The 23,684-nt window shown below is 48.0% G+C and overlaps 1 protein-coding gene across 1 annotated transcript; it reads right to left on the bottom strand.

Annotated features, from left to right (window-relative positions):
• Nucleotides 1-9,276: 9,276 nt before the first annotated feature.
• KCNV2 (potassium voltage-gated channel modifier subfamily V member 2) lies at nucleotides 9,277-22,920 on the bottom strand. Its single transcript, XM_049897293.1, has 2 exons — nucleotides 21,544-22,920; nucleotides 9,277-9,569 (listed from the first exon to the last, which is right to left on the bottom strand). The coding sequence occupies exons 1-2, from the start codon at nucleotides 22,918-22,920 to the stop codon at nucleotides 9,288-9,290; spliced, it is 1,659 nt and encodes a 552-aa protein (XP_049753250.1). The 3' UTR covers nucleotides 9,277-9,287.
• Nucleotides 22,921-23,684: the final 764 nt, after the last annotated feature.

Raw genomic sequence — 23,684 nt, forward strand, 5'->3', positions numbered from 1 at the left:
TTCCATAGCCTTGCCTTGGTCAAGTTGTGCTGGCTTCCCCAGTACTGTGTACTGTCTTACCCTTCACCAAAGTTACCATTTGTCTGTTGTCTAGTTAGTGTTTTTCCCTCTCCACTTCTCCCCTCCCGTGTAACAAAGATTGTTTCTGTCCGTGTAAATCTTTTCATGAGTTTTTGTAATAGTGGCCTCATACAGTATTTATCCTTTCGTCATTGACTTATTTCACTTAGCATAATGCCCTCCAGGTTCATCCATGTTGTGAGATGTTTCACAGATTCATCATTGTTCTTTATCGTTGCATAGGACTCCATTGTGTGTATGTACCAGTTTGTTTATCCATTCATCTGTTGATGGGCACTTAGGTTGTTTCCATTTTTTTGCTTTTTGATGGTGATTGGGGGAATCGTCACGTGGTAGTAGTAGCATCAGAACCTAACTTCAACGGGGATGATAAGAATCACCATCAGCACAAAGCTGATCCCTGAGAAGTAGAGGTCAGACATACATCCACTCTCCAACCTCTTTACCAATTCTGACACCAGCTGTCCCTCCCATGGCACTCTACTTGTCTGCTGAGTTTGGTAATCCATTGCAATGGCCACACAGAACTCACAGACCATACTTAGGGTTAAGTGGTTTATTAAGGAAGTAACAGGGTATAACTTGGGATCAGGATTAGGAAGCATGTAGGCAAAGTCCGGAAGGCTCCCCCAAAGTGGCGAGCACATCCCTTCCTTCTTCAGTGCAGGACAGCTCTTTCAGCTCCTTTCAGCCATGCAGGCCCTACTCTCTGCCATTCATGTCCCCTCTCGGCTATGCTGGCCTCCTCTTGGCCTCCTCTTGGCCCCCTCAGGACAGGCCTCTCTGCCTTCGGCCTCCCTGCCATCAACCTCTCCACTGCTAACTGACCCAGCCCATAGCTAGTGTAGCAGTTTTATTCAGCTCTCTTAGCTGCAATCCTGGCAGCAGGTTTCTGCTGTCACCACCAGCTCTGCCGCAGGGCACCTTCTAGGCTTCTTGCCAAGTTTAGTGTTACAGCCCTTGACCCATGTTGCAGCTCTTTTAAGAGGTTCTTCACCTCCTCCCTCTCTGCTTCTCTCTCTTGCCTTTTTTCCTTTTTGTTTCTTTCTTCTGTCTGTCAACCTCTGTGCGGCTGGCTGCATATATAAGCAAACCTGTGGTCAACTTCAAAGGACGGCCCTCCCACCAGGGCCACGAACTGACCAATCCTATCTCAGTAGGCTACAGGCACTTCTTTTGCATAGTAGGCTATAGTCACTTAATTTGTGTAAGTATACTGATCAATTCCTGCAAGGTGCATAAAATAGACCAATCACAGGGCAGGCTGGGGCCCAAGACCAGAAAAAAGGTGGCAAGCCATCAAGTTGTTTATAGTTCCCCTAAGAAATGTCAATCAACCTGGACAAAAGTTAACAAACCTCTGGGGTGAAAAATGAGGGCTTAGGGGGGAAAATCTCTCAAGTTGTTTTTCCAAAGAACCAAGGCAAAGGGGCACCTAAAGGAACTCATTTCATCACAGGAATACAAGCAATGTATTTTCCTTAAGAGAGATGAGGTGTATTAATTAGGGTCCTAACAAGAAATAGATGGCAGTCTCAAAGGGTTTAATTGAGGAGATTTTAATTAAGATTCTATTTACAAAGGTGTGGTCAAGATTGAGGGAACCCACAAAGGGTGGTGAAATACTCAATGACGAGCAGTTGGTACTACTCCTGGGCTGAAGGGACAAGAGGGGGAGGTGTTCCTGAAACCTGGAAAAGCTGTGACCAAAAGAAGACTGCTCACCCGAGCTGTGGGTATAGGAGCTCAGCCTCTGCCCAAACTGCAGCCTTACAGGGAGAGGGCTGGGGGCAGATACCCTGAGTATGTGCTCTCCTCACCTGCTCGATCCTGCCAGAGGGCAAGGGAGCCTGGGTGATAGAGTCCAGGGGTGACAGCCCCTTTGGGCCATCAGCAGGACAGAGAAGGGCAAATAATGGCTCTGGAAGGGCAAATGGAGAAGACCCAGGTCTTAGTTTCCTAGTCCTGCCATATAAGAAATACCACAAGTGAGTGGTTTCAAAGAACAAAAATGTATTGTCTCACAGTTTTGGAGGCTAGAAGTCCAAATCCAGGCATCGCCCAGCAGAGGGTCCTTCCTTGTCCTGTTGGTAGTCCCGGGTGTTCCTTAGGGTTCCTTGGCTCGTAGATGGTTCCTCACACAGTCCCTTCCCCCTGTTTGTGTGTGTCTGTCTGTGTCTATGTCTGTGTCTGTGTGTGTCTGTGTTTCCCTGTCTGTTTTCCCCTTTTCTAAGACACCACTCAAGCATAACAACGATGGTAAGGATGGAATATAACCAGGCAGTGCTTCGTTCTGTTGTGCATGGGGTCACTATGAGTCGGAACTGACTCTACGACACCTAACAACAAGACACCACTCAGAAGGGATTATGTTTAGGCCCCCTCCTAGTCCAGCATGGCCTTATTAACGTAACAAAACACAATCCCTTTTTGCAAACAGGATCACATTCACAGGTACAGGGGTAGGACTTCTACATATAGTTTGGGGGAAGGGACACAATTCAATTCATAACACCCTGCACACAAGAATAGATGCATAAAGTACAATACAAAACTCACGTGAGTTGTAAAGATATTACATCAGGGGAGATGGTCGGAGAAGAGGGAGGGAAGGAAGCCAGTTTAGAGCATAGAGGTTGGCAAGCATCCTCATCTGTGGGGGCCAGGGTATGTCAGCCCAGAAAAAGGGAATTTGGAGCTCCACTTAAACGCACTTTCCTGAAACTGCAGATCCCGAATCTTTGAAAGCTTTTTTTTTTTTTTTTTAAAGGGGATAACCTAATGCTTTCCCTTAGTATTTAGACAAGTTCTTGTGAGCATGTCTGCTTACTTCCATGAAGCTGAGGTGCAACGAGAAGTGTTTTGACCTGCTTGGGTTGAAGTTGATGTAGATGGTTAATGGACTTGGACTTACCAATGAGGAAACCCAAAAGGCCCTCAGCGGGAAGGCTGGACCCACTTAAAGCTGGAGATGGTCCTTTCAGAGCTCTTTTTCTGTTGCTCACACTTTGGAAGGTTTTGTCTTCTTTCTTCTTTAACAAGGGAGGCCGTTCCAGTCCACCAATCAGATCGACAACCCCTATTTCCAGTATTGTATGTATTTTCCTGAGAGCCCATCCTAGCCCCCAGGCCAGACTTGGGGATGGGGGGTTGGGGCTGTCTTGGGTTCTTTGTTCTCTTGGTTCCTTTCTCCCACAAAAGTCAAAAACCCTTCCTGACCTCAGAGAAGCCGGTGCCATAAGGGCGGAGCAGAAAGGCCTAGAACTGCACTGGCAGCCTGTAGCCACATGTGGCTATTTACATTTACAGGCAGTCCACAATTTATGAGGTACTCGAGCTATGACGAACCGCGCTTATGACTTTTTTTTTTTTTGGTACATCTTATCGTTAGTAATATGTACTACGTACAGTATCGCAGTATGTAATTTACTGATGCTGTCATTCTCAAATGTTCAGTGCTGTGATTTATAGACCGAAACACTGCCGTGTAGCAGGCTATGGCCTGGTCTACAATGAAGTCTGTGTTGGTCAGCGTCAGTGCCATAGGGAATCGAAATGGATAGAAAGTTGAGCAGCGTTCAGCTCTAACAACATATGACAGTTGAACTTCGTGCGTGCCTAATAATGAGAATAACGAGGAAGAGGAAAGGGAGAAGTTGTCGAAAATTCTTACAGTGAAGGGATTAGCTAAAGTTTTTTCTAAACTAAATCAGGGGTTTCAGTTGCTTGAAAACATGGACCCAAACACTGACTGCTTTGCTAAAGTCGACAGGCAGATTCGGAAAGCAATGAGATGTTATCGCAAAATATATGAGGAAAAGAAGAAAAGGACCGTACAGACAACTCTCACTAATTTTGTGACTAGAAACACCATCTCTATTCCCAGGGATAATCCAGATGAATCAGAACCTTCCACAAGTGGAATTACTACCGAAACCGACAAAACACCAAGGTCATCCAACTCTACTCCATTACTGGAGTAAATTTTTATGATTTAGGTATTTTTTTATATACGTATGTATGTATTTATATCTGTAAGTTTATATGTAATGTTTCCAACTCCCAAAGACAAAAATCAGATTTATAAAGCTACTGATAATAAATGGCAATAATAATGAAAACTAAAAAAAAAAATTGAGATATCCAACTTACGTCAGAACCAACTTCTGACGGAGTCGTCAGAACTAAGCCCTGTCGTAAGTCGGGGACTACCTGTATAATAAAGTTAATTGCAATTAAATACAATGAAAAGTCTAGTTCTTGAGTCACACAAGCCTTATTTCAAGTGCTCCATAGCCACATGTGGCTGGTGAATACTGTACTAGACTGTGCGAAATGTTTCCATCGTCGCAAAAAGTTCTGTTAGATAGACTAGATCTGTGTGCACAGCTTTGGAAGGGCGAGGGGGCTGGCAACAGGATTCAAAAGTTGTCTTCACCCACAGAATCCTCTCCTCAGTAAGTGACTATCAGGCACAATAATAACGACGATGACAATAATAGCAATCCACGTGTACTTAACATGTGCCAAACAGTGTGCTAAGGGTTTTCAATACATGACATCATTTAATTACCACCGCAGTCTTAGGAAGACACTAAGATCATCTCCATTTTGATGACAGACGTAGGCTCGGAGAATGACCTGCTCGAGGCCACATGGCTATGAGGTTGTACCATATGAAGTTGCCAATATTTGATGGTTCCCTGTACAATAAAACGGCAGTTTCATATGGTCCAGCCGCATACTAAGTGGCAGAGCCAGGCTTCAAAACTAGATCTGACTCCGGAGCCTGTGCCCAGCTCCATGTGTCTGGGTCTTTGCAAGCGATGACCCTGAGACCTCCATCACTGGTGGCTGAAGGACTGCGCGAGATCATGTGAATGGGTGTGCACACGGTGGGGCTCCTGAAACCTTGGCTCCTTGGTTTTAACTCCCCTCCATCTGTCTCAGGCGCTTGGAGACAGCGCACAGCTGTCAGGCCAGATGTAGGCAGTGGGGACTGGAGGAGGGGTTACTGCCATTGACCAGTTTGTCTTCCCCCTCTTGACCTCCTCCTCCCCCGGGGGCCCCCACCTCTCTCTCAGGGAGTCTAAGCCCTGAGCTGAGGAGGAGGTGATGGACTCGGGCCCTTCTGTATTCCCTGAGTCCCCTAACAGCCTTGCCAGGTGTGCTCCACCACCAAGCCCTCCCCTTCTGAGGCCTCGAAGGAGCCTGAAGGCTGGAGGCGGGCTGAGGGCCTTGAAGGGTGCAGGTGTACGCGGGTGTGATGGGTGGTTATACAGAGGGAGTCCCGGACCACCGGCACAACTAACAGCCTTCTCATGACTGCATCTGGAAGAAATCGAATTCAAATTCTTCCCCCTTCTATTTGGCAATGGAAGGGAGAAGGGCCCCCCTCCTACCCCCCCCACCCCAGCTGAGGGGCCTGCCGTTTGGGTGGGTTTTAGGTCTTATGGGTAATTTCCATCCACAGGTGGTAAGCTTTGACTCTCAAAAACAATAATCTGGGGTTGCCAGATTTAACGAATGAAAATACAGGATGCCAGGTTAAAATTTCAGTTTTACATAAACGTTGTTAGATGCCGTCGAGTTGATTCTAACTCATGGCGACCCTAAAGGACAGAGTAGAAGTGCCCTATAGGGTTTCCTAGGCTGTCATCTTTATAGGTCTTTTCTCCCATGGAGCCATTGATGGGTTCGAACTGCCAACCTTTCCGCTAGCAGCTAGGCGCTTAACCACTGTACCACTAGGGCTCCATAGATAAACAATAGGTAAATTTTTTTAGAAGTAGGTACCATGCAATATTTAGGACATACTTTTACTAAAAAAATTGTCGTTCTTCTGAAATTCAGATTTCCCTGGGTACCCTGTATTTTATCTAGCAACCTTACAACAGTGGTGTCTTCAGAGGCCAGAGCTACATTTATGACGACGTTAAGGAGGCTTGAGAGCCCTGGTGGTGCACTGGTTAAGAGCTACAGCTGCTAACCAAAAGGTTGGCAGTTCAAATCCACCAGTCACCCCTTGGAAACCCTGTGGGGCAGTTCTACTCTGTCCTATAGGATCGCTATGGGTTGGAATTGACTCAATGGCAACCTTTCTTTTTCTTTTTGGTAAGAAGGGTTGGGAGAAATGGGGAGGGAGATGGAGTTTCCTTCTGGTGACTGTACCCAGGTTTATAACTACAGCTCCTTGTGGGAGAGGCAGAGTAATTTACACTCAGGTTTTCAAAGTGTGGTCCTGCTACCAGCAGCGTCAGCATCACCTCTTGATACTTGTTAGAAATACAGAGTCGAAAACCCTGGGGGCGGGGCCAGGGATCTGTGCCTCAACAAGCTTTCCAGCTGGTTGGATGCAGTTTGAGAACTTTAGGGACCAGACAGATCTACGGCGGAAGCCCAGTTCCGCCATTTATAAAGGCGCCCAGATGGCGCAAGGGGGTTGGCCAGCAGTTGCTAACTCAGAGGTTGCCGGTTCGCACCCATCCAGTAGCTCCTAGGAAGAAACAGGTCTGGTGATCTGCTTCTGTAAAGATTACAGCCTAGAAAACCCCATGGAGCAGTTCTACTCTGTCACATGGGGTCGCCATGCGTTGGGGCTGACTTGACAGCCACTAACAACATCCACTATTTATTGGCTATGTGAGCTTGGACTGATTAACCTCTCTAAGCCTCCACTTCTTCCTGAATAACAAAGGGAACATGGTACCTTATTCAGCGATGCATTAAAGATTAAATGAAGTTGCATACTATACACATAACTCACAGAGCTTGTCATTTTAAGAACTCAAAAAATAATTAGGCTTATTTTTACAACACAAGTATAGACCACAGAGGTGGATTATCCAATAGGCAAGGTAAGTACGGTGCTTACCTTGCTTACCAGATCATCTGTAGTGAACAATTTCACATTTTTTCACCACATCGAAGATTCTGCTTCTAGGTATGGCCAGCATCTCCCTCCCAACCTCGTAGCACCTTCCCGTGGAATCAAAGCCTCTTTTCAAATTTACAGTCCTGATGGGGGCAGATGATCCAGTAAGCAAGGTAAGCACAGATTTACAATGTAGTGAAAACCATGTGAAACAGCTCACTACAGATTGGGAAGTGAGCACAGGGAAGCCCTTGGTAGACCCTCTGAGCTAAATCTGATGGTCAGCATGGCGAGCCCCACTTACAAGGGCAATCTCTGCTCAGGTCAAACGAGTCTTTGATTTCCAGCACCTCAATTCCCAATAGTCCTGCAGAGACAGAGGTGAATATAGAGAAAAAGGAGAGTGGGGACAAAGGACCTTCTTCCTGTGGAACTGGTTGGCGAAGCCACAGACTGGGCCTAGAGGGAGGGCCATGTCTATTTGTCTGTTTCATTCTTTTTGATCTGTGCTTAGCCAGTTATCCAAATGGCAGTGTTTCTCATGGAAAGGAGAGAGGAAGGAGGCACTGGGACTGAAGATCATATGGGGGTGTCTTTCCAGGCAGGGAGAGGCCAGCACACTCTGGAATGCTTCACAGGCCAAGTCTGGGGTCCACACGGTAAGTCTAGATCAGGCTTCCTCAGCCTTGGCACTATAGACATTTCCGGTCAGATAATTCTCTGTTAAGGATCTCTGGAGGCAGAGTGGTTAAGCTCTCACCTGCTAACGAAAAGGTCGGCGGTTCAAACCCACTAGTCGCTCCCAGGGAGAAAGATGTGACAGTCTGCTTCCATAAAGATTACAGTCTTGGAAACCCTATGGGGCGGTTCTACTCTGTCTTATAGGGTCATTAGGAGTCGGAATCAACTCCATGGCAACGAGTTTTGGAATTTTTTGTTGTCCTGTGTAGGATATTTAGCAGCATCCCAGGCCTCTACCTATTGGATGCCAGGAGCATTCTCCACCCTCCTCCATGATGGTGACAATTAAAAATGTCTCCAACCAAAAAGCTAAACCTGTTGCTGTCGAGTCAACTCCAACTCATGGCACCCCCGTGTGTTTCAGAGTAGAACAACGCTCCACAGGGTTTTCAACGGCTGTGCCAGCCAGCCTTCCACAGCACCCCTGAGTGGATTAGAACCACCAACCTTTTGGTTAGTAGCCTAAGGCAAACCATTTGTGCTACCGCCCAAAAAAGAAAAAACCTCTTGCCGTCAAGTTGATTCCAACTTATAGGGACCCTATAGGCCAGAGTAGAGCTGCCCCATAGGGTTTCCAAGGAGTGCCTGGTGGATTCAAACTATTGACCTTTTGGTTAGTAGCCAAACTCTTAAGCACTAGGCCATCAGGGTTTCCTACACCACCAGTGTTTCCAGGGATCTGTTGTTGTTGTGTGCCGTCTAGTCAATTCCGACTCATAGTGATCCTATAGGACAGAGTAGAACTGCCCCATAGGGTTTTCTAGGCTGTAATCTTTGCTGAAGCTGACTGCCACGTTGTTCTCCCATGGTATGGCTGGTGGGTTCAAACCACCAACCTTTCATTTAGTAGCCGAGCCCTTAATCACCAGCCCTACCAGGGCTCCTTCCCAGGGACCTAGACATTGCCAAATGTCCCATAACGGGAAAATTTGCCCTTGGTTGAAAACCACTGGTCCAGAGAATCTACTACAGAGCAGCCACTGAAATAATTTTAACAGCTATCATTTATTGGGCACTTACAAATATGATCTCCAGTCCCCATGATTGTATTACAAGGTAGGTCTTCTTATCTACACTTTACAGTTAGAGAAACTGAGCCTCAGAGGATTAAAGTAACTTGCCCAAAACCATACAGCTGGTCATTCTGGGATTCTGATCTAGGTTGGTCTAGCTCCCAACCCCATATAGTTCTTGCTGCAACACTCCCTTGGTCTAGAAATTTAAGACTTTTTTTTTTTTTCCTTTAAACAAGGCTAATCTTCTCAAGTCAACTCAAGTCCAAACATACTTATCGAGCTAGGTGCCATGAGGAGCTACAACAGAATTCTAAGATGTTGCTCTTCTCTAGTAGTTTTCAATATCCATGTCATCAGGAAGGGCAGACTCTCACATAGCACAGATACAGAGCAATGCCAGGCAGTCTGAGTCTGGGCCAAAATGAGCATTTCTAGTGGTAGAACTTCTGAATGGAATGCCCTTTGGGAATGCCTGCTTCACGTGTCCTTTCATGGACAATCCTGATAATAAATAAAGATGGAGCAATGCAGCTTTGAAGTTCATGGGCTCTACCAGCAGCATGTTCTACTGAATATTAGTTCTCTTGCCTGGGGGTGGGCTGCGGGTTGCTTGCAGCCAAGCATTCAGCCATCTTCTTCCTGGCTCTCTGCAGGAAGTCCACCTTTCCCCGCTCCCTCCGAATGGCCGTGTACTCGTAAGCCTTGAGCTTGCTATAGTAGTCAGAGAACTTGTTGTAGAGGATGGAGATAGGCATCCCGTTGAGAATGATCCCAAAAGCAATGCAGAGGAAGGCAAAGAGCCTGCCCAGGTGGGTCTCGGGGTACATGTCTCCATAGCCCACAGTGGAGATGCTCACCTGTAGGGGAAGGCAGAAGGGATGGGGCTGTTAGCAAGGGAGGAGAAGAAAGGGGGAGAAGCAGGCATGTGGGTTCTCTGTCTCCCTGGAGGTGTATGTGGGTCACATAACAGCTCTCCATGGAGCGGCACTGGGACAGAACGTTTGCCTCCAAGACCTGAGTCATGGAAAGAACACAGGCTTTGGAGCTGGAAGACGTGGGTTTAGATCTTGACTATCACTTGTAAGTTTTCTTATGTATGATAGAGGGGAAATGAGACCTTCTTTAAAGGGTGGTTGTGACGTGCACATAAGATGCATGTGTAGCCAAAAAAATAACCAGACCAGTTGCAGACACATGGTGACCCTGTATGCATCAGGGAAGAACTGTGATCTGTAGAGTTTGTCAATAGATGACTTTTTGGAAGTAGATCGCCAGGCCTTTCTTCAGAGGTGCCTCTAGATGAACTTGAATCTCCAACCTTTTGGTTTGTACCCCAACACTGTAAACTCCTGGTGTAGGCTGTGCTCAATATATGTTGGCCCTTGTCTCCCCTCAGCTGCAGTCAGTTTTTCGAACAGGCTTCCTAGGTTTGTCTACGTTACAAATGTACTGGAGTTTGAGCTTAAAACCAGTCAGACCCACCACTCACTGCCTTTGAGATGATTATGACTCCAAGCAACCCCAGAGGGTGGCCAAGGCTATAAATCTTTACGGAAGTAGCCTGCCGTATCTTTCTTCTGCAGAGCTGCTGGTGGTTTCAAACCACTGACGCAGTTAGCAGTTGAGCACTGTAACCACTGAGTCACCAGGGCTCCTAGAACCAGTCCGACCTGGTTCAAGTCCTTACTCTGACCTTGGGCAAGACACTCAGACCCTTGCTTTCTTCGTCTAAAACCGGAGGGTAACACCTCACTCTCAGGAGTCTCAAAAACTCAAAACTCACTGCTGTTGAGGCGATTAGTGACTCATAGTGACCCTATATGACAGAGTGGAACTGCCCCATAGAGTTTCCAAGGAGCCCCTGGTGGATTCAAACTGCTGACCTTTTGGTTAGCAGCCGTAGCTCTTAACCACTACACCACCAGGGTTTCCTCAGGAGTCTCATGAAGACTAAATAAGATAATGGACGTGTGGAACATGTGTTCACACATAAAGATGTGTTTCACACATAAATGTATTTCCTACATATATATTTCATACGTATATGAAATATGCATACTTCACTTACACATTTATATATTTCATATTATATTTATATTTTATTTCATATACATTTCAAAAGACTAAAATGCTGAGCAAAACAAGGTGAAAAACATGATACATATTTCCTATGTATGTTTATATTTATATAGAGTTGTATTTATGAAATACAAATGTGTAAATTAAGCATGTAAATATATCTGTTTATAAATACAAACATATATATTCCATATATAAAAATATTTCAGCAAATGGTTGAGCATTCAGGTACTAACCAAAAGTTGGTGGTTGGAACCCCCTCGGAAGACAGGCCTGGTGATCTATTTCCAAAAGATCCAACCAAAACCAATCCAGCTGCAGCCGAGTCGACACCAACTCATGGTGACCCCATGTGCATCAGAGTACAGCTGTGCTCCCCGGGTCTTCTTGGCTGTGGCCTCAGGAGCAGATCTCTGGGCCTTTCTTCCAAGGCTCCTCTGGGTGGGTTCAAACCACCAAACTTTTGGTTACTAGCCAATCAGTCACTGAAAACCTGTGGGGCACAGTTCTACTCCGACACACATGGGTCATCATGAGATGGAACTGACTCGATGGCAACAGGTTTGTTTCCTTTGGGTTTTAAGCCAAGTAAAAAAAAATAATAATAATTTTTTTTTTTTTTATTGGGTATAGTGAAGGCAGTGAACAAACTCTGCCATCGTTCTCTTCTCATCTTTAAAATGCAGTTATAATACTTCTCAGAGTTGTTATGTAGTTCAGGTGAGAAATTTTACATGCAGATGCTTTAATGGCAAATATCCGGAGAAACATACTATTATTTTATGAAGGGACTTTTGTATGACATCACCGACCAAAAATATGCTCACCCTGCATGAAATTCTTCCCATCACTCTTGTCACACTGCTTTAAGTTCCACTAATTAGCGATTTATTTGGGTTAACAAGCTTCTGTTTTAAAATGCAGATACCCACGGGAGTAGTTATCAGTCAGTGTAGCCAGAAAAAGCCCAGAGAAGGACCCCAGGGGCCTGTTTTCTACGCCTCATGTGCTAAGATTCCCTTCGGTCCCCAGACTACTGGCTAAATTAATAGAAGCCTTCAGGCAGAGTTCTTGCTTACAGGGAGTTCTGGGTGGTGCAGATGGTTAACACGCTCAGCTGCTAAGCGAAAGTCTGGAGGTTCAAGTCTCCCAGAGGTACCTGGGAAGAAAGGCCTGGCGATCTGCTTCTGAAAATCATTCCATGAAAACCCTGCGGGTCACAAAGGTCCAATCTGCAACTGATCACGAGGATGGCGCAGGGCCTGGCAGCATTTCATTCCGTCGTGCGTGGAAAGCCGACTTGGTGGCCCCTAACCACATCTGGCTTCTACCTCAGGATTCTCCAAAATTTTTAGAGTTTAATCTCAGCCATAAGGGCAGGGGGTTTCCACTACTTTTTAACCAAGAAATTTTTAAAAAGCCTCATAAAGGCTTAGATATAATCACTCAGTACTTATTATACAACGTAGAAAACATATGTGAGTCGGTTTCCTTTAGAGCAGAGATTGGCAAGCTAGGGTTGAGTCCACCCAGAGGTGCCTTGGAAGAAAAGTGTGGAGATCTACTTCTGAAAAAATCAGCCATTGAAAACCCTAGGGAGCGCAGTTCCACTATGACACACATGGGGTTGTCCTGAGTCAGAGCTGACTGGATGGCAACTGGCTTTTCTTTTTACTGGTGGTTGCTGACCGTTGTAAAAATTGTGCGTTGCACACTGCCAGGATGCACCATTTGCTTCATCGATTTGTGTAGTTATCATCACAATTTTCCGGCGAGTGGCAGTCAATGTACAAAGCCACCTTCTTGGTTGGCAGCAAGGTGGCCGTTAGACCTTTTGTTCGGATGCTGTAAGGGCTGGTTTGAACCTGAATCAGTGTGTCTGTGGTTAGAATGAAGTGGAGAAGTGAACCGGCTGGCCACATCTGGGGAGCTAATGAGAACCACAGCCGCACCAGCTCGTAGAAAGGGAAAGCGTGCACCTCCTGTTGGGGCGGGTGACTCACCGTCTCTTGCTGCTCCATCTGCAGTGAGGGGCCTGCTGAGACTGGACTGCCCCTTTCCACCGTGGAAGGATGCGAGCAAGCACCGAAAAGAGGCAGGGGGGTGCAGACCACGCTAAGGAAATGAGCACGGCACTTGACTAAGTGGGTCTGAATCCACTTCCCAGTTATGTGGTTTGGGCAAGCCTCCTAAATTGTCTATGCCTCAGTCTCTCCTTCTGAAATATGGGGATAAGAATAGAACCTACTTCACAGGGTTGTCAAAAAGGAGTCCTGGTGGTGCAGTGGTTGAGCACTTGGCTGCTAACCAGAAGATCGGTGGTTCAAACCCGCCAGCTGCCCCGTGGGAGAAAGATGTGGCAGTTTGCTTCTGTAAAGATTTATATATTAAAAAAAAAGCCATTGCCTTCTAGTCGATTCAGACTCATAGAGACTCTATACGACAGAATAGAATTGCTCCCTAGGTTTTCCAAGGAGTGGCTGGTGGATTCAAACTCCACCTTTTGGTTAGCAGATGAGCTGGTAACCACTGTGCCACCAGGGCCTTGCAAATCCTATGGGGCCATTCTGCTCTGTGCTATAGGGTCTCTACGTATCGGAATCGACTCCACGGTAACGGGTTTGGTTTTGGTTTTGGCTCATAGGGTGGTTATGGGAACTGAATGCGTGCTGGGCACAGGGTGTTCGAGCAATAATGTTAGTTCTTAGGCTTATTCGACCCATTAAAAAAACAAAAACAAAAACAAACTAGCTGCCGTCGAGTTGATTCCAACTCATAGCAACAGACTAGAACCACCCCTTACGGTTCCAAGGAGCGGCTGGTGGGTTAGGCTGTGGAAATGGTGCTTTGCCCTGTGCACCAGCTAACCAGTTGTGCTCCATGGGGTTTTTGATGGCTGATTTTTTTGGCAGTAGATCACCAGGCCTTTCTTCTGAGGTGCCTCTGTGTGGACTTGAACCTCCAACCTTCAGGTTAGCAGCAGAGCACATTACTGTTTGCACTCAGGGACTCACCACCTCCCCCTTATGGTACCAGTGGCAAACATGTCAGAACTTTAATATATAGGTGAGGGTTATCGTTCCCCGCAAGGTGGTCACCCATGACCTCATTCTAACACTACTTCCACTGATCAAAACATGCTTGGAATTCCATCGAAGAATTATCTCCAGGGCCTCTGACATGTCCACTTGCTGCTTTGTAATGGGGCTAAGTCTTTACCTTTTTGAGGGTGGAGTCAATATTCAAAAATAGTTAAAAGCCGCTTGAGTGTAAGATCGGCACCTAGAGCTAACCACCAGGGTGGATAAGATTATCTGCAGCAAGATCAGGCCACTGAATCTTCTGTGCAGATGATAACCCAAAAGAGGGATTCCAAAACTACGGCGACAGCAGCATGGATGGGCTAAGGAGAGGTTTTTAAAGTTGAATCCTTCGAAGGACAACATTTGGTTGTGTAATAATATTAGCCCAAACTTTCAGCCTTTACCACCTCAGATTCTTTGGGAAAACCGTTGCCGTTGTTATTAGTTGCCGTCGAGTCCATCCCGGCTCATGGCAGCCCCCTGTGTGCAGAGTAGAACTGCTTGCTCCATAGGGTTTTCAAAGCTGTGAGCTTTCGGAAGCAGACAGCCAGACCTGTCTCCCAAGGCACCTCTGAGTGGGTTGGAACTGCCAGCCCTCCAGCTAGTAGTCAAGCAGGTAACCACGTGCACCCCCCAGAGATGCCTCGGGGGAAACTAGTTGTTGTTGTTGTTGTTAGTTGCTATCAAGTCAGTCCCGACTCTTAGCTTTTGACTTTTCAATCTAAGGTCAGCCAAAAGAAAAAAAAGTTGGGGTCAGGAGTAAAGTAAAACCAATGTTAAGACTGGAGCGAACTTTTAAAACAGGCGCTTCGTGTGATTCTTTTCCTTCCTCTGTATCCCTCCACCTCATCGTCCACGCTCCGTCCTGGGCAGCAGCTGGTTAACTGGTGCCTGGGGTAAGGCAAAACCATAATAATGCAAGTCTGGGGATCTGTTCATCTGTCCAGAGCAAGGTCCGCAGTCATGAGCCAGTCAGCACCCTCGGCTTCCTTGGGACTTCTCCCTGCCGCCACAGCTCTGCGGTGCCCGCCCCAGCCATCGTGGCCAACAGGAGAAGCATAGTTTAAGGAGACAAAAGGGCATCAGCCTATAAGATAAAAAGGGATTAAAGTGCCTACTAGCCTCTGTCCCATTTATAGCTCCTGGGCTATTTCTGAAGGGAGCCCTGGTCGCCTGCTGCTGAAGCGCTCGGCTGCTAACCAAAAGGTCATCAGTTCGAACACACCAACTGCTCCGAGGGAGAATGATGTGGCAGTTACCTTCCATAAAGAGTACAGCCTTGGAAACCCCGTGGGGCAGGTCTACTCTGTCCTATAGAGTCACTGTGAGTCAAAATCAACAGCAGTGGGTTTGTTTTTTGACTTGGGGTGCTATTTCTGGAGGTGCCAGGAGAACTTTAATGCCTTCTGTGTCAGATATGCACCCGCTGTCTGTCAGCCCCAAGCCCGTCACCCTTCTGAACTCTTTTCCTGTAACTCAGCACCTGGGAGTTGCCAACTACACTTCCCAGACGCCCTTGCCGCTGTTCTCTGTTTGCTTTCTACCAATGGGAAACAGTGGTAGGAGACTGGAAGGCGGGAAGAGGGGATAGGAGTCTCTATTCTAAAGTGCTCTGCTGCTAACCAAAAGGTTGGAGGTTCAAGTGCACCCATAGCACCTTGGAAGAAGGGCCTGGTGATGTATTGCCCCAAAAATCAGCCACTGAGAACCCTAAGGAGCACAGTTCTATTCCGACTCACATGGGGTTGCCATGAGTAAGGATCAATTCAACGACAACTGGGGTTTTTTATTACTGTTTTTTGGTCCTGTCATCATCCTGCCAACAACGGCAGACAGCTATAGCTCTGGCATCTTTCAACACCATGACGTAACCTCATGGTGCCCCCTCCGGGGTCCCAGCAACAGCCACACAGTCTGCTCCTTGGATCTGGTAACACTGCCTTTGCTCCCTGTTCCCCCAGTTCTAGGGCTGACAGCTATTTCCTGCAGCTACTGATCTCTGGGTTACTTCTGCTCCCCCGTTTTGCTCTTCCAGCCTTCCAACTCCAATTCCCCCACCCCGCAACCATGCCTTATGAAAAACCCAACTTGGTTTCTGTTTTCCTGGCTGTTACCTGAATTCACCTTCCAAATGAGCCTCTTCAAAGCAATCTCTCCATCAATCACTAAATCTCAGTGGGCTTGTAAGTGCCACGTCCTTGCAAAGAAACGATCACGTACTTTATTTAGGAAAACAGAGGTGGAACGGGGACGGGTCGGATGTCTCAGTTAAAGGTCAATTTTTTACATGAAGAGTTTTTGTTCGTTTTTGAAGGAATGCGCTCATGACATAGTTTCCTGTTTGGTTTTTACAAGTTTAACTTGCTCTGGAAAGCTCACAAGGAAGTGGTTGATTGCTCAGATTTATTTAAAAACACACCCACCCAGAAGGCCAAGGCTTAGGGCTTCATCATAGAGCTAATTGTTCTTGCTGAGCTGTGCCACGCAGTTCCCACACCCATGGAACCCGGACAGCCCCAATGTGGCTAGAATCGCTCCAGGCGGGGGCCTGTCGATCCGGACACTCCGAAGGTCTGGGAGACCTAACAGCTGGCCCTTTTGTATGGATCACAGTCTCTCTCTTTCCCCCAGGAGAGAAGGAATCACTTCTGTTTTATTTTCCCTACAACGATGCTGGAAGCGAAAGTTATTGCTTCCATGTGATGAAGACTAGCGAACTACTCAGATATGGTAGCTTCTATTTATTGGGGTGAGCATTTTACAGATGTTTCCTATTACATTTATGCTCACAAATAACCTCTGTTTGACAGATGAGTAAGTTGGGTCTGTCTTGTATCCCTCTGCACAAGCATTTGCAGGCATAACTGGCCAGGAGGGATTTGTTCTGCAGCTGTAGCACAATTCACAATAACGAAAATTACTGTATTTCTCTTAAAACCCAAGAGCTGAATTACAGAGGAAGGTTGCAAGATTCTTGGCAGCAGAGAGAGGGATGGTCATTAAAAGCAAATCAGATTGGGGGTTATCTAAAAGTACTGTAAACACAGAAAAGAACAGATTAGAGACTCTGTCTTTAATACGGGGTAAATACTCCACAAGGGATACAGCACCGGTGTGGTGGAAGAAAACACCCGCCATATTTTTCTTATCTTTAAAATTCCAACTTGCGAGTACATGTTTTCTGATGTGCATAACATATTTGAGCAGTAATATACTGCTGCAGTTGTCGTTAGCTGCCTTTAAGCTGGCCCCCGCCTCATGGAGACCTCACACACAACTGAATGAAATGCTTCCTGGCTCTGTGCCATCCCCATGATAGGCTGCAGATTGCACCTTTGTGATCCGCTGGGTTTCATTGGCTGATTTTTGCAAGTAGGTTACCAGGCCTTTCTTCCTGGTCTCTCTTAGTCTGGAAGCTCTGCTGAAACCTCTTCAGCATCATACCAAAAACCAAACCAAACCCGTTGCTGTACAGTCGCTTCCAACTCAGAGTGATCCTATAGGACAGAGTAGAACTACCCCATAGAGTTTCCAAGGAGCACCTGGTGGATTTGAACTGCTAACGTTTTGGTTAGCTCTTAACCACTGCACCACCAGGGTTTCCACTGACAGATGGGTGGTGGCTGTGCATCCGGTGCCTTGGCCAGGAATTGAACTCTGGCCTCCTGCATGGAAGGCGAGAATTCTACCACTGAACCACTAGTGCAGTAGAATGACTGTATTACTGGACCTAATTCTTTGTATCTTCCTATATCTAAGCTCTCTGCCATCCAAGCTGGCGGTGCCCTCCTACAGTGGGCGGGCTAACCTGCTCTACCCCTTGATGCTGAGTTTGGCCATGTGACTTGCTTTGGCCAACGGACTGAGCGAGTGCCATGAGCAGAAGTGCTTGCATGGCTGGGTTTGCGTGTTCTCTCTTACCCAGTACGACAGCCAGAGGTACGTGCCTGCTGGAAGGTGGGGGACGTGTGGCCCAGAGTCAGCCAGCTGGCCCTCAGACGTGTGCGTGAGCCCAGCCCAGATTAGAAGAACCTTCTAGTTTAGGCCAGCCCAAACCGCTGACTTGCCAACTTGTGAACTAAATAAATGCTTAATGTGTGAGCCCACTGAGTTTTTGGGTTGTTTGTGATGCGGCATTATCATGGCAACAAGTGAACAATAAAGTTATATAATTTTTAAATAACTAAATATATATTTATCATGGGTGTATGCGCACAACCTTTTACTTTATGAGGTGTATGATCGATAAAATGGCTGGAGACCACTGGATCGGAGTAACTTGTAGGATTCCATGTCTCAGATTCTCATGTCTATTTAGCCATGCGTATTTCGATGAGTATCTTCTCATCATTCAAATTTCAGCTCAAATATCACCTTCTCTAGTATGGCTTCTCTGACTATCTCATCAAAGGTAGATTCCACCACCCAAGTCCCTCGCCATTCTATTATCCTACAAAAATCAAAAAGCCCCGCTGCCATCAAGTAGATTCTGACTCATAGTGACCCTATAGACAGAGTAGAACTGCCCCATAAAGTTTCCAAGGAGCAGCTAGTGGATTCCAACTGCCAACCTTTTGGTTAGCAACCAACCTCTTAACCACTGCACCACCAGGGCTCCATCATCCTACAAAGGACACACAAATATCTGAAAATATTTATCTGTCTTCGTCCGCTAGAATGTAAGTTTCCTGAAGGAAGGAACTATACCCTTTTTTCTCTCACTCCATATCCTTCGTAGAGGTCTCTGGGTGGAGCAAATGGTTTGCACTCAACTGTTGCTGTATGTTGTCAAGTCAATTCTGACTCATAGTGACCCTATAGGACAGAGTAGAACTGCCCCATAAGGTTTCCTAGGCTATGATCATTACAGGAGCTGACTGCCACGTCTTTCTCCCGTGGAGCGGCTGGTGGGTTCAAACTGCCGAGCTTTCGGTTAGCAGCCAAGCACTTAACCACTGTGCTACCAGAGCTCTTTGCACTCCATTACTAACCTAAAGAGGAATCCCTGGATGGTGGAAAGGGTTAAGCACTTAAGTACTAGCCGAAAGGTTGACAGTTCAAATTCACTCACAGGTGCCTAGGAAGACAGGCAGGGCGATCTTGCCTTGAAAGCCCTGGGAAACAGTTCTACTCTGTAGCACGTGGGGTTGCCTGGTTTTGTGGTTTTGCGTTTTCAGTCTTGAGTGCCCTACTTGGCGCGTGGGAGGCACTAAACAGTTTTTTGCTGGATAAGTGAGTAAGATAGATTTCTGCGCTTACGTGAGGAACTGGTCCCACTATTGGGCATCTTTTCACTTTGGACCTACACATCTGACACAAGGCATTTTGTCCATGTAATTTTAACAGTGATCTATTCTCTCTGCTCTACCGAGAACAGGGATGCTTAGTACACATGATGCAGTGTAACGGGAAGTACAGAGAAGAATTGGATTAACGATGTATCAGTCCTGGGGAATAGAGCAGCCTTAGAACACCCGAGGGGGACTGCTCTTACTGTGTGTACTGTTCTCATGTCTTCATATTAGTTTAGAAACAAAAGGCAAGTTACCAGTCTTTTATCTAATTCATGATTTTACTAGTATAAATAATTCTCAGAGAATAAATTGGGCAAAGGCCAGAACTGCACATGGTCAGGCTGAGATGGGCAAAATCCAGCCTGTGAAAACAGTGCCTGCTAGAGACAACGGCCACAGAAGAAAACTCACCTTGGCAAAAGCAATTGCTGGTTAAAAAAAAAAAAAAAAAACAATGTTAAGGATAAAAACTGAATGGTGAATCAATTTTTATGGCAAAATGTATGGAAAATACTGATCCTGAGTCAAATACCTTCAGTCGAGATACAAAGGGAGCATTTTAGAAGTTTTAAACTTTGTTGTACACGAAATAGATCAGGAAATTAAGCAAGATCATTGGGCATTCACTTCAAGAAATTCTCTTTTTTAAAAAAATGGAAATCCAATATTAGTAATAGAACTCTTAACAAAATCATTAGATTAATATACCAAAAGTAAAAATGCTTTATCGGTTAAAACTGCAGTATCAAAGAGCCCACTAGATTCTGTGCCCTTTAAGGTACTTCAGTGGATGGAAATTGACTCTAAAATTCCGTTGTGGTTTTAGCTTTACTCACGGCCGACGGGCATGTCATCTGCTAGAGACATGTAACCCTCCATCAGTGCCATCTGTACACACGGTTTATCTACTATGGGGATGACCTTTCGCCATGTGGAATATGATCAGAGGAGTGGCCTTTGGCTAGCTCTTTTAGGAGGAGTCTAATGTCATCCCACCACTGAGGAAAGCTTGCAAATCATGGTGTACTCATGAACAATCCACTCCCAGAGAACGGAGGGTCAATGAACTGTTGCTGTTGCTGTTAGGAGCCACTGAATCACCTCCCACTCACAGCGACCCTACGTTCAACAGAATGAAATACTCCCCAGTCCTGCACCATCCTCACAATCATTGCTTTGTTTGAGGCCAATGTTGCAGCCACTGTGTCAGTCTACCTCGTTGAGGGTCTTTCTCTATACGTCTAACTTTCCCTTCCAAAGAGGAGACTGAGGGCCAGAGACTGTGGGGCGAGGTGTCACAGTTAATTATTCCGGGTCACAGTTAACTACTGGCAGACGTGGGACTGGCAGCAGGTACTCTTCATCTCTGATCACAGTACAGAACCAAAATCCAGCTGCCGCTGAATGGACTCTTGGCGACCCCACATGTGTCCGAGTAGAACTGTGTTGCACAGGGTTTTCAATGGCTGGTTTTTTGAAAATAGATGGCCAGGGCCTTCTTCCAAGGCTCCTCTGGGTGGACTTGAACCTCCTACCTGGTTAGCAGCTGAGCGCGTTAACTGTTTGCACCACCTGGGACTCCACTTTACACAGCAGGTGCTCAGGAAGTGGTAAAAACCACTTGCATCTACATGAATAATGAATCCTCCTTAAATTCACCCGCCCAGAACTTTGACTAAATCTGGGTTTGGGGATTCCTAGGAGCAAGCCAGAGCCCTGGTGGCACAGTGGTTAAGAGCTACCACTGCTAACCAAAAGCTCGGCGGTTCGAATCCACCAACTGCTCCTTGGAAGCCCTATGGGGCACTTCTGCTCTGTCCTATAGGGTCACTAGGACTTGGAATTGACTCCACCGTAATGGGTGTGGTTTTGGGGTTTAGGACCAAGTCAAAGGAGCCCTGAAGGTGCAACTGTTAAGTGTCTGGCTGCTAACTGAAAGGTTGGCAGTTCCAATCCACCCAGCAGCCCTACAGGAGAAAGGCCTGGCAATCTGCTTCTGTAAAGGTTAAAAAAAAAATTTTTTTTTTTTTTTTTTACAACCAAGAAAACCCTACAGGGCAGTTCTACTCTGTCTCATGCAGTCGCTAAAACTCAGAATCAACTCCAGGCACCCAACAACAACAGGACCAAGTCAAATTCGGTTACTTACCGGACTACAGTGTCTCTGCCTTCCAACCCTTTAACACCCTCCCCTGCGTGCAACAGACCCCACTGCAGTTGACTGCCCTTGCCCCGCCTGTTGTCTCAGCAGGAGGCAGTGATGAGACGCGGGAGTAGAGGTCGTTTTGCAAAGCTGCGGACAGACCAGGACTTTGCCCGGATAACCAAGGACAGGGAAGCCCCGCTTCTGTGGGGCCTGGGGCCGTGGGACTCACCGCGGCCCACCACCACGAGTGGGGGATGCTGGTGAAGTTGGTGCCGGGCACGTCGTGCTCCACGGAGTAGACGGCGGCCGAGAAGGCGAAGATGCCCATGGCGATGAAGAGCAGGAGGCAGCCCACCTGCTGGTAACATTGGCGCAGCGTGAAGCCGAAGGCGCGCAGCCCGGTGGAGTGGCGCGCCAGCTTGAGGATACGCAAGATACGCATGAGGCGCATGATGCGCAGCACCTGGCCCACCTTGCCCACGCGGCCCACCGTCTCCAGGTCGTGCTCCCGCGCCGAACTCTGGCCGTCCTCGCCCGTGACGCCCTCCAGCAGCAGCTGCAGGTAGAGCGGCAGGATGGCCACCAGGTCGACCAGGTTGAGCGCGCCGCGCGCGAAGCGCCGCAGGTCAGGCGTGGAGGCCAGGCGCAGCAGGTACTCCAGCGTGAAGAAGGCGATGCACAGCATCTCCACGTGCTCCAGCAGCGGCCGCGCCTCGCTGCTGCCCCCCGCGCCCCGCGCCCCCGCCGGCTGCATCTCCTCCACCGTGTTGAGCGCCAGCGCCACCACGGAGATCAGCACGAAGAGGCTGGAGGCCACCCCGATAGTCTTGGCGGCCACCGACGAGAAGGGCTTTTCCAGGAGGTTCCAGAGGCGGCGGCGCTGCGGCCCATAGAAGCGCATGTGGCTGAAGAGCTCCTCCGCCTCCTCGGCCTGCGCCTGGGCGCGCAGCTCGTGCTGGATCTTCAGCTGCTCGGCCAGCTCGTCGCGCCGCTCCTCGAAGCTGATGCGGCAGCAGCGCGGCGTGTACTTGAGCCGCACGCCCCAGTAGCCCAGCTCCTCCAGGAAGCTGCGAGGGCACAGGTCGTCGCGCACCAGGAGCACGCCCGACGCGTAGAAGTTGTAGACCAGCTGGAAGACGGCCGGGTCGCGGTCGAAGAAGTACTCGTCCGTGCGCTCCTCGTAGTCGTCGCACAGGCCCAGCTGGCGGCTGCGGCTGGCCGAGGTGGCCAGGCGGCCCAGGCGCGTCTTGGGGTGGCAGGCCAGCTCGCCGTAGTCCAGGCGGTAGCTGTGGCCGCCCACGTTCACGTTCAGCGTGGACGACAGGGACGCAGTGTCAGAGAGGAGGTCCGCTTGGGCGCTGCTGATCTCTTCTGCCGGCTCGTCCTTCCAAGGGTCCTCCTCCTCGCCATCCTCGTCCTCCTCGATGTAGTAGTTGTAGTTGCCCTCGGTCCACGGGGGGATGCTGGCCTGGGAGTTGGAGCGCGCGCTCACCGAGCAGATGCTTCTGCGGTGGTGGCTGCCCCCTGCCTGGGATGCATCCTCACTATCCGAGGTGCTCCAGGGCTTGTAGCCCCAAGACCTCCTCCGCTCGCTCTGCTTCAGCATAGCTGGGGCAGGTGGTCGCTACACTTTTCCTTCCTGGCTGGCGTGGCGTCCCTAGCCTGCTCACGGCCGGAGGAGCGAGAGTCAGTTCCCGCTCTGCCTGGACCAGCTCACCCAGGGCCCAGGCACTGCCCTCTGAGCTGCCCCTGAGGCCCTGGCCAGCCCCCCACATCCACGGGTCTGACACATGCGACGCTGCTGGCTGCTCTAATCTTGCTGCTAGGGAAGAAGCAAGTGTTAGCAGGGATTTAGAGCCTCTTAGCCTCTTTCCTCCGCCCTCCCTCCATTCTGTGACGTCCAGGGTGATTATGTGGTCTGAAATCTGTAGATAAAAAGAAGGCTGAGATTATTGCTAATAAAAATGCCGGCCGGCCCTGCCCTTAGGAAGTGCACCCTGTGTGCCTACGGAGATAGATGCAGGATGCCGGGGTCTTTATGCTTAGTGGTGGAGAGTGTAGACTCTCTGCCCTAACCAAAACCACACCTCACCAGTTGCCAAAAGTCTAATCTGACTCAAGGCGACCCCACATGTGTTAGAGTAGAACGCTTACCACAGGGTTTTCGTGGCTGTCACCTGTTGGAAACAGATTGCCAGGCCTTTCTTCCGAGGTGCCTCTGGGTGGGTTCACCTGTCAGCCTTTCAGTTCAAAACCAGTTGCTCTTGTGTCAGCTTCAACTCACAGCGACCTCATTTTGTCAGAGTAAAACGGTGCTCCATAGGGTTTCCAACAGCTGAGTTTTCAGAGGTAGATTGCTGAGCCTTTCAT

The sequence above is a fragment of the Elephas maximus genome, chromosome 9 (assembly GCF_024166365.1).
Source record: "Elephas maximus indicus isolate mEleMax1 chromosome 9, mEleMax1 primary haplotype, whole genome shotgun sequence".
NCBI lineage: Eukaryota > Metazoa > Chordata > Mammalia > Proboscidea > Elephantidae > Elephas > Elephas maximus.

Excerpts from the sequence above, each read along its gene's own strand:
- KCNV2 (XM_049897293.1), bottom strand. The coding sequence starts at position 22,920 with ATGCTGAAGCAGAGCGAGCGGAGGAGGTCTTGGGGCTACAAGCCCTGG. Across the intron at positions 9,570-21,543 it reads ACTCGTGGTGGTGGGCCGCG|GTGAGCATCTCCACTGTGGG; the intron begins GTGAGTCCCACG and ends CTTCCCCTACAG.